The sequence below is a fragment of the Acomys russatus genome, chromosome 4 (assembly GCF_903995435.1).
Source record: "Acomys russatus chromosome 4, mAcoRus1.1, whole genome shotgun sequence".
NCBI classification, from domain to species: Eukaryota; Metazoa; Chordata; class Mammalia; order Rodentia; family Muridae; genus Acomys; species Acomys russatus.
This window is the reverse complement of record NC_067140.1, coordinates 61,247,399-61,263,570: the sequence shown is the minus strand read 5'-3', so window position 1 is coordinate 61,263,570 and position 16,172 is coordinate 61,247,399. Positions and strand designations below refer to the sequence as shown.

At 43.8% G+C, this 16,172-nt stretch overlaps 1 protein-coding gene across 1 annotated transcript in view; it reads right to left on the bottom strand.

Moving 5' to 3' along the window:
- Positions 1 to 16,172, bottom strand: part of Slc12a1 (solute carrier family 12 member 1) — an 82,782-nt gene that overhangs the window by 53,818 nt on the left and 12,792 nt on the right. The window contains exons 5-10 of the mRNA XM_051144538.1: positions 14,649 to 14,744; positions 12,034 to 12,173; positions 10,750 to 10,860; positions 10,242 to 10,353; positions 7,393 to 7,520; positions 2,318 to 2,402 (exon numbers count right to left, since the gene is read on the bottom strand). Coding sequence (XP_051000495.1) covers positions 2,318 to 2,402; positions 7,393 to 7,520; positions 10,242 to 10,353; positions 10,750 to 10,860; positions 12,034 to 12,173; positions 14,649 to 14,744 — 672 coding nt within the window. The remainder of the gene's footprint in view (positions 1 to 2,317; positions 2,403 to 7,392; positions 7,521 to 10,241; positions 10,354 to 10,749; positions 10,861 to 12,033; positions 12,174 to 14,648; positions 14,745 to 16,172) is intronic.

Sequence of the window (16,172 nt, the reverse complement as noted above, 5' to 3'; positions counted from 1 at the left end):
CACTGCACACACATGAGAACCTTCGTTTGGCCTCTCAGAACCCATGTAAAGCCAAGCGTGGTACTATGTGTGACAGTGCTCCGATGCTGAGATCGGAAGGAGAGGCAGGAGAGTCTTTGGAAGGCGGCAGGTGGCCTAGCCTGGTGTGCACGGCGGTAAGCAACAGGTGACCCTCTTTTAACCAAGAGTGAAGGCAAAAGTCTCCCCGAGACTCTCCTGATTCCCATGCACTCCCTGGTATGCATGTGTCTGCACCCACAAACGCACATGCACAAACATGCATGTGCACACCTATCACAGATAGATAGGTGGATAGATAGGTGGATAGATAGGTAGATAGATAGATAGATAGGTAGGTAGATAGATAGGTGGATAGATAGGTGGATAGGTAGATAGATAGGTGGATAGATAGGTAGGTAGATAGATAGGTGGATAGATAGTAGCTAGTCGCTAGCTAGGTGGTAGCTCGGTGGTGATCGATAGGTAGCTAGATGCATAGGTGATCGGTAGATAGCTCGGTGGCTCGATAGGTCGGTCGCTCGCTCGGTGGCTCGATCGGTCGATCGCTCGTGGGCTCGCTAGGTCGCTCGCTCGGTCGGTCGGTCGCTCGATCGTCGATCGCTCGCTCCGCGCTGCATCGCTACGGGCTTCCTTCCCTCTCGTTCCCAGGGGTGGGCCTCCCGCTTCTATTTTCTGCCCCTCCCGGCCTTCCTCCTCCCTTTTCTCGCCGGCCGGCGCGGTGCCCTGCTCGCCTGGGTGTCCCCCTTTCCGTCTCGGCTGTTCTTCCTCAGCCCGCTCCCCCGCTTTTTGCCTCTTTGTGCTATTCACTTCATATGTAAGCATCTTCTTGCAATCACCTGCTTTGTGACCTGCATAATAAATCTGCCCAAAGTCCTGAGCCACCAGGCCGTGAGCCACTATAAGCACCGGTTCTCCATGACAGGTCCTCATGGCCTGGCAAAGTGCAGACACACAAATTTCCCCCTGACACTAGAGAAGTCTCTGAAATGAGTTCTATAGCTAGCTACTCATTCCGTCAACTTTCCTGTTTCTTAAACACACATATCCTCACCTAAAGCCACATTTGGAAGACTTAACCTCAGATGGCATCAGTGTCATTCTAAAGTTGTTGACGTCCTAAAGCATTGACTAGAAAATTCTTTCCTGTATGACTCAGCTCGGAATGCCACAGGACAGAGACCCTCTTTATACAGCAAGATAGGCAACAGTCTTAGCTTTTTGCTTTTTTTGGTTCTCTCTCTCTCTCTCTCTCTCTCTCTCTCTCAAATCCAATTTAAGATACATGGACTCTCTCAATTTTTCTTACAGAAAGCAGAGGACTACTGGAGTTTAACTTTTGGTCAAATGGCCACCAGGCTTCCACAGTTACCCAACCTGGGCCTACATTCCTCACTCTGCACTCAAGAGGGTTTCTTCTCTGCCTGTTGGAAAACATGGTTCCTTCCATCCCACTATGGCACAGCATGCAGTGGCCCTAAGAGGAGGTGTGGCTTCAGGCAGCAGGTAGAAAGAAAGTCTGCTTTGGAGCAGCTGGAATTGGCACATACGTGTAAAAGCACTCACTGAGAAGCATGCGGCTGGCTTCCGCACTGCTAACAGCTGGGGCTGCTCTGATTTCCTGGCAGTTGGTGTCAATGACACTTCCAAGTTGCAGATGAGATATTGTTGTGAGCTCCCCATCTTTCATAATTTTCTGTGCCAGGGTTGGGTTTGGCCTTTGTTTGATTTATTTTATTTTAGTTTTATTTTATTTTATTTTAATTATTTTGTTCTGCCCTGGTTCTCACTTACCTCACAGAGCAAGAGAGTGAGTGTTAGAAGTGACAGCTTTCTCAGGAGTACAATCATCAAAGGTGGCAAGGCGTGGGCACTGATCTGGAGATGCCTGCATTACATTTTAATTGCATCAACCCCATCCCCCCTTCAAGATACAAACCGTTAAATACTAAGGAAGGAAGTAAAATTGATGCCTTAAAAAAAAAAGAAGAAAGAAAGAAAGAAAAGAAAAGAAAAAGAAAAAGAAAAAGAAAGCCAGGAGTGATGGTGCAGGCCTTTAATCCCAATACCTGGGAGGCAGAAGCAGGCAGATCTCTATGAATTGAGGCCAACCTGGTCTACACAGAGAGTTCCAGGACAGCCAGGGCTACACAGAGAAACCTTGTCTTGAAAAAATAAAAAAAAACAAAACAAACCTAAACAAAACCCCAACCCAGAAAACCAAAACAACTTTCTACTTACTTATGTTTCACTGAAAGCCATTAGACACGCAATTCTGACATCAGAGATGCCCACTCACCTACACAGATGGCAACGCCGATGTAGGCGACAGTAGTGATGAAGATGGCCAGCATGGTCCCTCTGGGGATGGCGTCCTGGGGGTCCTGTGAGAAAAGTTGCGGATGAGAAAACAAGCTGAACAATAAACAGAGTGCTAGGGTTTTTTTCTGTATCTTAAAAATGTTAGACTATGCTTCCTAAGGCAAGGGCTAAAACAAAATAAAACAAAACAAAACAAAACCCAAACCAAAAAAAACCTGTCTACCAAATGACAAGGTCAACAATCTTTGGACAGTGTCCCTGGTTCTCACCGTTCCTAATGCTGTGACCCTGTAATATAGTTTGAATCATCACAACCTCATGTCGTGGTGACCCCAACCATAAGATTATTCCATTGTTACATCATAAATGTAATTTTGCTATATAATCATAGCAATCATAAATCATAATGTAAATATCTGGTATGCAACCTCCAAAGGGGTTGTGACCCACAGGTTGAGAACCTCTGGTTTACAGTGAATGACAAAATATAAAACTTGGTGCTATATATAAACTCACAGAGCTTGGACTAGTCTGCATCACAGCGGATCCTAGAACTGAAAAGAAAAGGGAACACATGCCCACCCCTAACCCAGAGGCAATCTCCAGTTGATAAGCCGTTGCAAATGAGAAATAGTTTTCTCCAAGGGAGTCTCACTGGGTGGGGAATCCAACCACTCTCAAGGGTAGGCCCCATGTGCAGCCGTGGATGGCCAACACAAAACAATCTCAATGGCATATTTGGAGGTGCTTTGTCTTCTGATGTTAAGCCAGGTTTGTTTTTGCCTTACAGGTTCCTTGTGTATGTATTATGGCTTCCAGTTTTGTGCTTTTATGGGATTCTTGTGTGTATAAACATGCATATGTCTGTGTCTATATATGTTTCTTAGTTTTTGTTTTTGTTGTTTGGCTCTTTTTCTTATTTGGTTATTTTGTCCTACATATTTTTTTGTTTTGTTTTTGCTTTATCTTATTGTATCTTATTTCATTTTATTATTATCCCTTAGTACCTAGTTCCTGTTTATTTTCTAAGGAAAGACAAAAATGGAGTAGATCTGTATGGGAGGGGAGGGGGGAGAAATTGTCCAGAGTAGAGGGAGGAGGAAACTTTAATTAGAATATGGTGTGTGGGAAAAAAAAATCTATTTTCAATTATAAAAGAAAAGGGGGCCGGGCATGGTGGCGCACGCCTTTAATCTCAGCACTCGGGAGGCAGAGGCAGGAGGATTGCTGTGAGTTTGAGGCCAGCCTGGTCTGCAAAGTGTGTCAAGGACAGCCAAGGCTACACAGAGAAACCTTGACTCAAAAGACCAAAAAATAAATAAATAATAAACAATAGAAAAGAAAAGGAGAACAATGGCTCTATTTTTAATAAGCGAATCCAAACGTTAATAAAACAACAAGACCAGTGCTGAAGAGTGCACTCCCATCTAAACAGAGATGTCATAGAAGTCCAACGGATTTCCCTTCCCTTGTGAATCGCATTAGATGCATCAGACACACGAACGTAGCTGGAGTACTGACAATATCAGGGCACATGTGTGTTTTAGGCTGAGCTTAGACTTGTCTTAACTAAAAGAAACAAACAAAGAATCTTTCTAGCTGAGCAAAAAGGATCATCTATGAAATTCTCCAATCTATCAAAATTCTCCATTTCTACAAGTAAGCTCAGTAAAGAGGTAAGGTACAGCCTATGCCAGAAAATGAGCTTTTCTCTTGCTTATAAATATATATACACATACATATATACATATATACACACACACATACATACATACATAGAATTGAGTTCACGTGATACTCAAATTACTGTGCTGTACCTGACTTTGGAAGGGCCTACTAAATTATATCAAACCAACTTCTAAGCAGCATGTTGGATTATAATTAATTCACTTATCAAACAGATATTTTAGTGCACACTTTTCTTACACTGGGCAGTTACCTGGCATTCAGAAGGAGTCAATAAGTACTGAACAGAGAAAAGTACAATTTCAGTAGGTAATAGTCTCCCGGCTGGAGGCTACACATCCCATCAATACAGATAAACAATCAATACAAACAAATGAAGTTTGAGCATTTAAAAAAATTAAATATGAGCCAGCGTGGTGGCCACACCTTTAATCCTGGCATGTAGGGAGACAGAGGCAGGTGGCTCTCTGTGAGTTCAAGGCCAGCCTGTTCTACAAAGTGAGTCCAGGACAGCCATGGCTACACAGAGAAGCCCTCAAAAAGCAAAAACAAACAAAACAAAATGAACAAATAAACAAACAAAAAACTGTAACTCTAATGATCAAGAAGATCATGCTTGGTGAGCGCAGATGCAAACTGAGCACTGGAAATCAGGAAATAAGCAAGCTCACCTGCCCTACAGGGGTCAAACCAGCTCTATGCTGCCACTAATCCATATGATCCAATTCTTCTAGGAACGTCTTCCTCTTCTACTACACCACGAAATCAGTTCAATAAGGTGACGCCGGTGTTAAGAGAACAGGATCAAATAGAACATGTGATGATGGCTTATATTAGAGGACATTCTTTGCATTGCTTCTAACACTAACAAAAGCAGGGCCTCTGACCTCTGTCACCTGAATGGCCTTAATTCAGGCTTTCAGTAAGACGAACTGACTAAGCACCTTGTTTTTAAGGAGTCTAAAGAAAGTACAATATTTTCCAATCTAAACGCATGCCTGCAGCTTCTGGAAGCTTAAAGCAGCGACCTCTGAGACTTTACTAGTCAGTGAGAAGACAGGAGTTCATAATTCAAGTTCATTAAGTGAGGAGAGGGGCTGAAGCATCTTGAACAAGTTTTTTACTCTTTGAGCTTTGGCATGACGGTTTTTTTTTTCTGCCATTGTCTCTGCTCATGAATTTATCATGGCAATGTGGTCACTAGTATAACAAATCTAAATGCCTTCCTTCACTCACTCCATCAATATCTATTAAGACCATCCTATCTCTAGAGATACCCACTGAATGAACCCAAAGGTACAGGCCTGGATCACACATGAAGCGTCTCCACAGCCCTGCCTCACACAGGAAGCATCTATCTCCACAGCCACGGCTCAGACATGAAGTATCTCCACAGCCCCGGCTCACACAAGGAGCATCTCCTCAGGCCTGGCTCACATAGAGAGCATCTCCACAGCTCCAGTTCACACAGGGAGCATCTCCACAGCCCCGGCTCACACAAGGAGCATCTCCACAGCCCTGGCTCACACAGGGAGCATCTCCTCAGCCCGGCTCACACAGGGAGCATCTCCACAGCCCTAGTTCACACATGAAGCATCTCCACAGCCTTGGCTCACACATGAAGCATCTCTACAGCCCTGGCTCACACATGAAGCATCTCCACAGCCCTGACTCACATATGAAGCATCTCTACAGCCTTGGCTCACACATGAAGCATCTCCACAGCCCTGACTCACACATGAAGCATCTCCACAGCCCCGGCTCACACATGAAGCACCTCCACAGCCCTGGCTCACACAGGGAGCATCTCTACAGCCCTGGCTCACACAGGGAGCATCTCCACAGCCCCGGCTCACACAGGGAACATCTCCACAGCCCTGGCTCACACATGAAGCATCTCCTCAGCCCTGGCTCACACATGGAGCACCTCCACAGCCCCGGCTCGTACAGAGAGCATCTCCACAGCAGCTTCCAGACTAATTGGGTTCTCCCTGCTGTCCTCAGTTTCTCACACCAGACGGCTTGCTTCCTCTGCCCAGGATTGCCTTATTCTTCCCCTATCGTCAACTTCTCACCTTTGCTTCCCAGGCTCCTCCTTGAGGAAACCAGCCCTGACCAACCCAACAAATATTTATTCAACATCTATTTCACAACCCTGTTGACCCATGCATGGTTTTCACTTAGTACACATCCCCTGATGACTCTTGTAAATGGTCATCTTCTGAAGTTGATTATAAATACATTGAGGTAAGATTTGTGTCTCTCTCTTTTTTTTGTGTGCTTGAGGTAAAAACCAGTGTCCTTTTTATCATCAAAGAGACCCATACTGTCCTCTAGCCCTTCTTGGAACACCGGAACCCTTCACACTATCAGAGTTCATGGTGACTATATTTCAGAATATGCTTTGTAGAGTCCTTTGAAGCTAAGTCAAAATCAGCACAAGAGATTCTTGCAAGTTATCCTGAACTACCCCAATCCCCTTCTTAGAAGATAGAATGTACACTAGGAAGTGATTAATCATCCAGGACCTTGGGGCTGGAGAGATGGCTCAGTGGTTAAGAGCACCACTTACTCTTCCAAAGGTCCTGAGTTCAATTCCCAGCAACCATATTGTGGCTCACAACCATCTATAATGTAACCTGGTGCCCTCTTCTGGCCTGCAGGTAAACAAGCAGACAACACTGTATACATAATAATAAAATAAATCTTTAAAAAAAAAAATCATCCAGGACCTTAAAGATAAGGGGTGAACGCCAAGATAGAGGTGACATCAGGGTTGAGGGTTCTCTGAGTCCCTGGGCTACCTTTTTTTTTTTTTTTTTTTTGGATGACTTATGAGCTCCAGCATATATGTGCTAGAAACACAAAGTCCGATCTTGTTTTGGCCATGGATAGTGAGTGGTCCTCTCTAAAATACTGAAATCACTGCTGTAGTCAATACGATGATGCCTATATCGCTTAATGGAGAATGCTATGAACTGAGGACTAAGTGATCATGTGGCTGTTGGTTGCTGGTTTTGATTTCTTTTTCCTCTTCTATTCTTATTCATCATGATTTCGAAGGGGGAAGGTGTGGTCCTCATAGTAACTCAGTGGAGTCTGTTCATTTGGTTGGAAAGTGACATACTGTGAACACACCTTGTTCTGGGATGTCACTGGACATGGCCATGTTTTAGAATTATAATATAGTGATAGGAGCCCAGATTTAGAGTTAAAGGAAAGCTAGTAAGAAAAAGCTTATAAATATGCAGAAACCTTCTTTCTTGAGTCTCTGGAACTTAAGTCATATTTAGTTAGTACAGCTTCTCATGCTGCTATCAACTACACTCCCACCATCAGGGCTACAAAGCAGAGGAAACAACATACCTCCAGGTCTCCGGAGATGTTGGCACCAGCAAGAATCCCAGTAGCAGCTGGGAAAAAGATGGCAAAGACCGAGAAGAAGCCTTCCCCCTTTGTGAAGCTTGGTCCAAAGTTTTCTGCAAATATGGATGCTGAAATGCAAGTGAGAGGAACATCATTGTGCTGGGTTTTGCCACACAGTAGGAGCTTGTTCTCTTGATTCTGTGTTTCTAAGTGGAGATAGAGCCTTGGAATCGAAGCAGAGTGAACTGGAAACTTCTGGCTACTCTTCCCTGAGCACCAAGGCTCTATCATATTAGGTACCGTATTTAGGCCTTAGACCTACACATCTAGGTCTTAGACCTCTAGACAGAGTTTTGAAAAAGTCATTAGAAACCAAACTTGCTTGTCTTCCTGAAGTCAGAAAAAAATGGAAAAAAAAAAAAAAAAAAAACAGAGTAAGAAATTCTTGCAGAAGAAGAATTGGCCTCCTCCAATAGTCTCACTGGACATAAGGACATGTATGAGAGGCCCCTTGCTGAGTGGCATCTGGTCAACACAAAACAAACTCAATGGCATTTTTGAAGTTTGTTTGTTTGTTTGTTTGTTTTTTGTCTCATGTTGCTTTGTGTGGATTTCTTTTTGTCTTGCTGGGTTTTTTTTTTGTTTGAATATTATGAGATTCCAATTTTGTGTTTCATATATATATGTGTGTATATGCATATATAGTTTGTTTTTTTGTTTGTTTGTTTGTTTTTTTGAGCTAGGGTTTCTAAGTTTTGAGATATGGTTATCTTGAAAGCTCTGTAGACCAGGCTGACCTTGAACCCAGAGGTCCACCTACCTCTGCTTCTTGAGTGCTGGGATTAAAGGCGTGCAACACCACCACTGCCCTGATGAGTTCTGTTTTTGTGTAAGTGTATTTATTGTTGGCTTTGCTTGTTTTTACTTTTTAAATTCTGTTTTTGTTTGTTTGTTTGTTTACCTGTTTTCAAAAGAAAGAAAGAAAGAAAGAAAGAGCGGGCTAGGAGTTGGGTGGGTAAGCAGATAGTGAGGAATGGGGGAGGACTTGGGAAGAGTTGTGGAAAGGAAAACTGATCAGAGTACATTGTATGAAAAGTTTTTTATATGAAAATATAAGACAATAAATAAATGTTAGGAAGAAAAAAATAATTCTTATAGGAGTATATTAACACCCTGACAAATACACACACATGTTCACAAAGCCCTTCATAACCACATTCTCCCATTTATGTATCTTAAACAATATGTGTAGGAGACCAGTGGGAAGTAAGCTGCACTACAGACATGCTCCTAAATTCAACTCCCTCTGTCCTTCCTTTCAGAGTTTGGAATTTAGGTCCTTGTACCAAATTCTCAGAGATGCCAGGCATGGTGGCACACTCCTTTAATCCCAGCACTTGGGAGGCATAGGCAAGTGGATCGCTGTGAGTTCAAGGCCAATCTGGTCTACAAAGAGAGGCCAGGACAGCCAGGACTACACAGAGAATTTGTGTTTCAAAAAACCAAAGAATAAAACACAAAACAAATTCTCAGAGAATATGGATATGGTGAGGCACTTAAATGAAAAGGAAGCAATCTAGAGAAAAGATAGAAAGGACGAGAAAGGGGGAGAAACTGGACAAAGAAAGGAATCTGGGATGAGAAAAGGAAGAAAGTGCTGCTGGGCACAATGGCACACACCTATAGTCCCAGAGGCAGGGGGATCTTTATGAGTTCAAGGCCAGCCTGGTCTACAAAGCAAGTCTTAGGACAGCCAAGGCTACAGAGAAACCCTGTCTCAAAAATTCAAAAAACCAAAACCTCCTAAATAAACAAAAGTAAATAAATAATAAATAAATCACATGGCTTTAAAAAGGTTGAAGGGGTCACAGGTACTGGCAACTGAATACATAAGGAATCAAATGACCTTTCTTTCTTTTTTTGTTTTTGTTTCTGTTTTTTTTTTTTTTTTTTTTTTCAAGACGGGGTTTCTCTGTGTAGCCTTGGCTGTCCTGAACTCCCTTTGTAGACCAGGCTGGCCTCAAACTTGTAACAATCCACCTGCCTCTGCCTCCCAAGGGCTGGGATTAAAGACATGCACCACCACGCCTGGCTTCATGATACATTGTTTTTAAACCTCAGCTGTATATTCTTGAGTAAGCTAGGGTAGAAAATAAGGAAGTAGGAGAAGCACAATAGGGGAAAGAAAAGTCAAAAGCACATGCTGTGATGCTATCACAAGGAGACACACAGGTAATTCACTCATAGCCTTTTTAAATACATGTGTTTTTAGGGTGTTATAAAGTCTCCCAGGAGGACAAGAGGACTTGAGTTCACATTAGTGCTCTGCGAGGCTGGTTATTTTTCCCACCTCCAGGCTCTCTTTCCTCCGTGTAGGTTCCATTCCTTCTATCTAGCCATGTAGTGATAACCCAATATTCAAGGATTTATGAAAGACGACTTTCACATCTTCAGTTGCAAAAGATCGACTTTTCCAAAGTCGCTTTTAATTTCTAAACATTTTATGTATTTACTTTTTAATGCTTCCTCAGGAAGTTGTCGCTATTAGTTTAGTGAGAAAATCTGAGAACCAAACTGGATTCGTAGAGGCTGTCCAGTTGAGATGCAAGAGTTGAGACCCAATGGGTCTGCTGGATCAGCTCTAGGCCCTTTCCTGGACCACACTGGAATATTCTGGTGCCTGGGGACGGGGTGAGAAAGGTAACAACGGGGAGAACATTGCAGACACACTTATGGGGAAGTGATCCACACTTACCTTGGTAATTGAAGAAGTGATCACACTTACCTTGGTAATTGAAAAAGTGATCACACTTACTTACCTTGGTAATTGAAGAAGTGATCACACTTACCTTGGTAATTGAAGAAGCCTCTGGATTTCTTCTCATTGTTGGATGGAATGACAGTCCCGATGAAAAAGTTCGCGATGGCAATGAGAAGAATGACCAGGAGAATCACCTGAGCCTGCGACACCACAGGAAAGGGACCAACTTAGACGTGACAACGATAGAGACTATTCAAATCTGGACATTCTCATTGAAGAGCTGCCCCTTAATACATTGCCCTCCTCTCTTCTCGGGGCTTGAGGATGAGACCCCGGGTCTCCAGATGCAGTGCTGCCGGTCTGGCCAATGACTACACATGAAGATGCATCCATCTTGCTGGCTGTGTCACTACAACGGTGGCAAGTAAGGTGAAAGATGGCAGGCTTAGCCAGACTTGGGGCTTAGTGTTATGATGCCAGCCTAGCGTGTACTTATATGCCATTAATGGAATGGGGGATGACAGCTGCCCTTTCATGGTTGTGATTAACTCAGGGCGTGGCCAGCACTTGCCACAGTGTTAGTTAGAGGTGCTCACCTTCGCTTCCCACTCCATCCCAGCTACTGAGATTCCTAGGAGAATCACCACGGTGATGGAACCAATGATCCGAATGTCATTGGTTGGATCCACCATCATGGAGTCGCTCTCCTGTGGGGAGTGGGAGGGAGTTACTCAAATGATTAGACATAGCTCTTTGCAGTCGGTCTTTTTTTTTTTTTTTTTTTTTTTTTTTTAAAATCACATTCAGCAAGAAGAAAAGATACTGTATGCAAATACCTGGGGCCATATAGGATAATAGGAAAATGAAGCAGCCATAAATTCCAGAAGGCAAAAAAAAAAAAAAAAAAAAAAAATCTCATTTTATTTTATCTGTGATGTAGGGCTTTGATAGGCATAGAGATGTTAAAAATTCCTTCTAGTCACAGCTTTGGGGGCTATTGCAGCACTAACTAAAAGTATGAATATCCACATCTTTTATGTTGTATTTCAGCAAAAGGACTAGTTACTTTTATGTACCAAGGGGAATAATAGTAGAATAAAAATGGGTGCTCCACCATGTGAATATTGGAAAATAAGTGCTGTTCAACTTATGAACAGAGAACACAAACTCAGTATTGCATCTCTTGAGAACACACCTTAAGGAACACACAGTGGGCTCATCTATTCATGTAATTTCCACATAGAGGTACTTTTACCAGCAAGACTCAGCTAGACCTTTTATGAGAGGTGGGCGAGGAAGGTGAGGAGTTGTTACCACACTACACCGGCTCCACAGTTCCCAGAGCTCCTGGCTGGGACAATCAGCTAAGAAAGACCTCATTTTCTACAGCGAGCTGATCTCTTGTTTGACCTTTCTTCATCTTTGGAAACCTTGTGGGCAACAGTGGCGTGGCTGCAACAAGCAATGCCCGCTGTCTCCCTGGAGCTTCGTGTTTCACACACCGCCCCACCGCCCCCGCCCTCCGCTGACTACCTGGAGCTTCGCATTTCACACACTGCCCCCTCCCCCACCCTCCACGTACATCCTTTTTATTGGCTCTTCCCTAAACTTCCACGGAATGCGTAAAGCAGTAGCAGCAGCTCCTCTTTCAGCTTTAGAAACTAGGCCTCAGATGTAGAGGAGACTGGCTTAAAGTCTCCCAGATGGTAGAATGAGAGGGGAAGCCAAAGCAGGGTCGTCTGACATGACGCCTGGGGCTCTGGCCCCCATACTGAACTTTTCCTGCTCTTCTCTAGACATAAAACTAACCCCTTGGACCCTGTAAAAGAAAGTTAAGTTGACTTATTTTGTTTGTGGGTACAAAGAAGAGAGTTAATTACCTTGAGAAGGTCTACCACAGTCTCCGCGAAACCCACCACATACATAGCAACAGCCACGGCGTTGGCGAATGCAAAAATCAAACCTATTGACCCACCGAACTCAGGCCCTAAGCTCCGGGAAATCAGGTAGTAGGCTCCGCCTGCAATGAGAGTAGCGCGTGTCACCTGGAGAAGGATGCCAAGATCTCCACTCTCTGTGCTTCAATTCCAACTGTTAATCATTCCAACAATGCTATTGTGGATTCCTAGTAATTTTATAAGTCCTGCCTCATCATAATGACCACCGTATTTTTCAGACCATAAGATGCACAACTGCCCTCCCCCGCCCCAAAAGTGGGGAGGAATCGAGAATTAGGGTGCACCTTATGGTCCGAATGCTGTTTTTACTGTTTTTCTTGTTTTACTGCTTTAAAAACTGGTCTTATGGTCAGGTGCGTCTTATGGTCCGAAAAATACGTGTTTTTTGTTTGTTTGTTTGTTTGTTTGTTTTTGTTTTTAACCCTGCCTTGTATTCTGTACAGAGTCTGCAAAGTATGTGACAATAAAACTCAATCTGTTGAAATTTACAAGCTAAAATCCTAATTTAAGTTTATAAATAATAACAGTCAGCTTTACCCAAATGTCTTATCCTTAAAAAAACAAAAAAACAAAAAACTAACACTTAAAATTTTAGAATCAAAATTTCCTGAAACTGACAGACCAGGGTAGAAAATGAAGTGGCAGAATTTGTTTTATTCTGACACTATGGCACAAGCTTGTTATCCCAGCTTTTGGAAGGTGGAGGCAGGGGGATAGGCAGTCGCTAATCTGTAAAAGGAGGACATGAGTGGGGGAGGGGTATTACTCTTGTTTTCTGGTGTTAGCTTAGTGAACCTTGAATTCTCATAGCAAGAATGAGGAATGGGGAGAAAAGCAGGGGGAGGGCTTGGAACCAGGCTTCTTCCTTGAACGCTGGAAAATAGCTTTTGTCTATGGCTGCCCACTTCTGTGACAGGAAAACTGACTGAGTGGGAGCACCTCCCAGCCAGAGTAAATAACTGACACTGAAACAGGCATAGAGACACCATAATGACTTCTTAGGCGGAGCTAGTCACAGGATCTGCAGAGACAATTATGGGACAAGCAAACTCAGAACAAAACCATGTTTTACAGAGAAGGAACTGTGCTCACAGTGGATACAAGTTCTCAAAATGGAACCCACATGAGTTTAAAAGTTAACTTTGCTCAACAAATTGGCTGAACAGTTATGTGGGCACATTGGTCAAAACAGGAGGCAAACAGGGCCTGCATCAGTGGTCAGGAGGACTTGTTGCTCTTGCAGAGGGTTCAGGTTCAATTCTCAGCACCCATGTGGTGGCTCACAGCCATATGTTACGCCGATTGTAGTGCGTCTGATGCCTTCTTCAGACTGCCTCAGGCACCAAACATGGTGTACACACACAGGTGCAGGGAAAGAACTCACTCACACGAAACAAATCTTTTAAAAAGCAATTACTAAAAAAATAAGTTGAGAGAGAAGGTGAATTGTGGGTAAGGTGATGTTTTAGAAGGCCCTGAAGGATGTGTGTGTGTGTGTGTGTGTGTGTGTGTGTGTGTGTGTGTGTGTTGGGGGTGGGACAGGGTTTGTACTCATTTCTGCAGTCAAAGAATTTGGAAGGCTAAGACAAGTAGATTGTCATGGATTCAAGGCCAATCTGACCTTGCAGAGTAAGATATTATCTCAAAGCTGGGTAGTAGTGGTGGTGGTGCACACCTTTAATCCTGAGGCAGAGGCAGGCAGATCTCTACAAGTTTGAGGCCAGCCTGGTCTACAGAATGAGTTCCAGGATAGCCAAGACTACAAAGAGGAACCCTGCCTTGAAAAAAAAATTAAATAATAATAATAATAAATTTAAAAATTAAAAAAAAAAGAAAAAAGATATTATCTCAAAACACCAAGAGCATGCTGAAGAGATGGCTCAGTGGTTGAGAATGTGCACTGCTTTTTCAGAGAAGCAGAGGTCCTAGCACCCCATCAAGTAGCTCACAGCCACCTGTGGAGCTCACACTCCACCTTAAAACAAAAAATCTTAAAGATTAGTGGAGTCCCAACAAGCAGGCTGAGGGCAATTAAAGCAGTGACGAACTTCATCTGCTTTGCTTTCTACTCGGGCCTGACTGCTCCTGGAAACTTAATAACTCTTTGTTTCTTTCTTCTTTTAAATTTTCTTTTTGATGATGTTTCTCAATCGGAGCAGGGTGTTTGGGGAGAAACTGAAGGCTGGGTGCAGGAGTGTTGGCTGTGTGGGAGTCACCACCATGAGATGGGATGTTAGGGAGCACGCAGGTTGAGGGGCCTTGGAGGGAGCCAATGTAGCTCCCCAGCCCCCAAGCCTCCCCGTCCATGCCCCCCCCCCCCCACTCTTTGGTTTTGGTTTTTCAAGACAGGGTTTCTCTGTGTAACCTTGGCAGATCTCTTTATTTTAATTGAGAAGAATGTTACCTTGTTAGTTAAATATTGCTTAATTTTGTTTTGTTTCAAGCCTTGGGGGCCAGTTAGCAATGTTTAGTTATTAAACACATCTAGACAGGATACGCAACCAGGGCTTATAATCACAATAAGTCAGTTGGCTTACCTCCTCGCACCACTCCGTTTGTGCAAATAGCGGACATAGAAATACCTGTGAGGGTTGTCACTACTACGCTCAGGCCAATGATGATGACTCCCAGACCTGAAAAACCCCCCCAACAAAGGTGTTTGGTTCCAGTAGGTAGAGAAATCACCATTACTTCAGGAAGCAGGGGTCACAGAAGGTCAGTCTCCCTGAAGAAACCTGAAATGCTCTTAACGGTCCCATTCCACGACAGTGTGGGAGACAACCTGAAATGCACTGTACTTTAAAGCTGCGGGCACACTGAGGCATCGTCTCCTGAGAAGCCCCGGCAAGAAGTGTACAGACTGACCTGGAAAATAAGAACTTTTCCCAAGGACTCCGCACATCTGGAGCAAGACCTGTAACGCGCCAGGATTCTGTTAGCCATGACCTGGGTGGACTCGGATGACACTCACCGTGCTGCTCTCTCAATCGTCCCCTCCGCACTTCCTCGAGCCCATCAGTAACCAAGTCTATACAAAACTTTTGCCTACCCGTAGCACGTGACGTGGTTATTAGATATCTGAGAGATTTTACCTCCTCGAACAAACCCGTTTGTTGCTATTGCAGAAGTTGACAACCCAGTGATAGAGGTTACCATGGTGGAAAGAAGAATTATAACAACTCCAAGACCTGTTAGCAACGAAAGACAGAGAAATTACATTTCACTTGTCTTCCTTGGACTCCCTACTCCTGCAAGTTCTACTGCCTTTAATTTAGCTTTTCAGGTCCGCGCCTTAGGCCCCAGTGGGGTTTCTTTGTACAAAGGGAGAGTTGCTGTGCCTCGCATATAGATCAAGTCCAAGAACCACTCATTATGATGAAGGATGGCATCCAAGAGTCAACAGGGTCTAACTTGCAGCCCTGGGAAGGAAAAGCTGACTTTTGCTGGTGTCCTGGGAGAGAAACTACCCTGGCTGTAAAAGAGGAAACATGACATTTGACCTTCTCTCTTGCTTGAGAGGAACCAGAACGAGAAAGTTGGGGATTTGACAAAGGTTAAATCCTTCTTCATTTTTCTTGCGCCCCTTTGCCTGGGGGGTGGGGGGTGGGAGAGAAAAGGAACCAACTTGCATTACCTTTGAAAACACCTCAGAAAGGTCAGTGTGAGCTATTGGAGCCTGTGTTGCCTTTACCTTACACATGGTGATCTGACTCACAACTTTATTACCTCCTCTGACATATCCATTTGTGGCGATAGCAGAGGTGGATAAACCAGTGATGGCTGTCACTGTCACGGCTAAGCCGATGATAATCACCCCGAGACCTCAGTTGAGAGAGGAAAAATAAGTGCGATTAAATGGCGGAACAGCTCATTGGGTCATTTACATAAAAGCAACTAGGTAGTCACTGAAGGACACATTTTAATTTAACAAGCTGGTCATGGAGCGGCCATTCAGGTACGAAGAGATTCAAGATCTGGAATGCGCAGAGCTGTGTTGCCCCCAAGTGAACAATTCAGGTCAATCAAAATGTAGGATGAACCTGGTCTTTGACGAAGTTCTG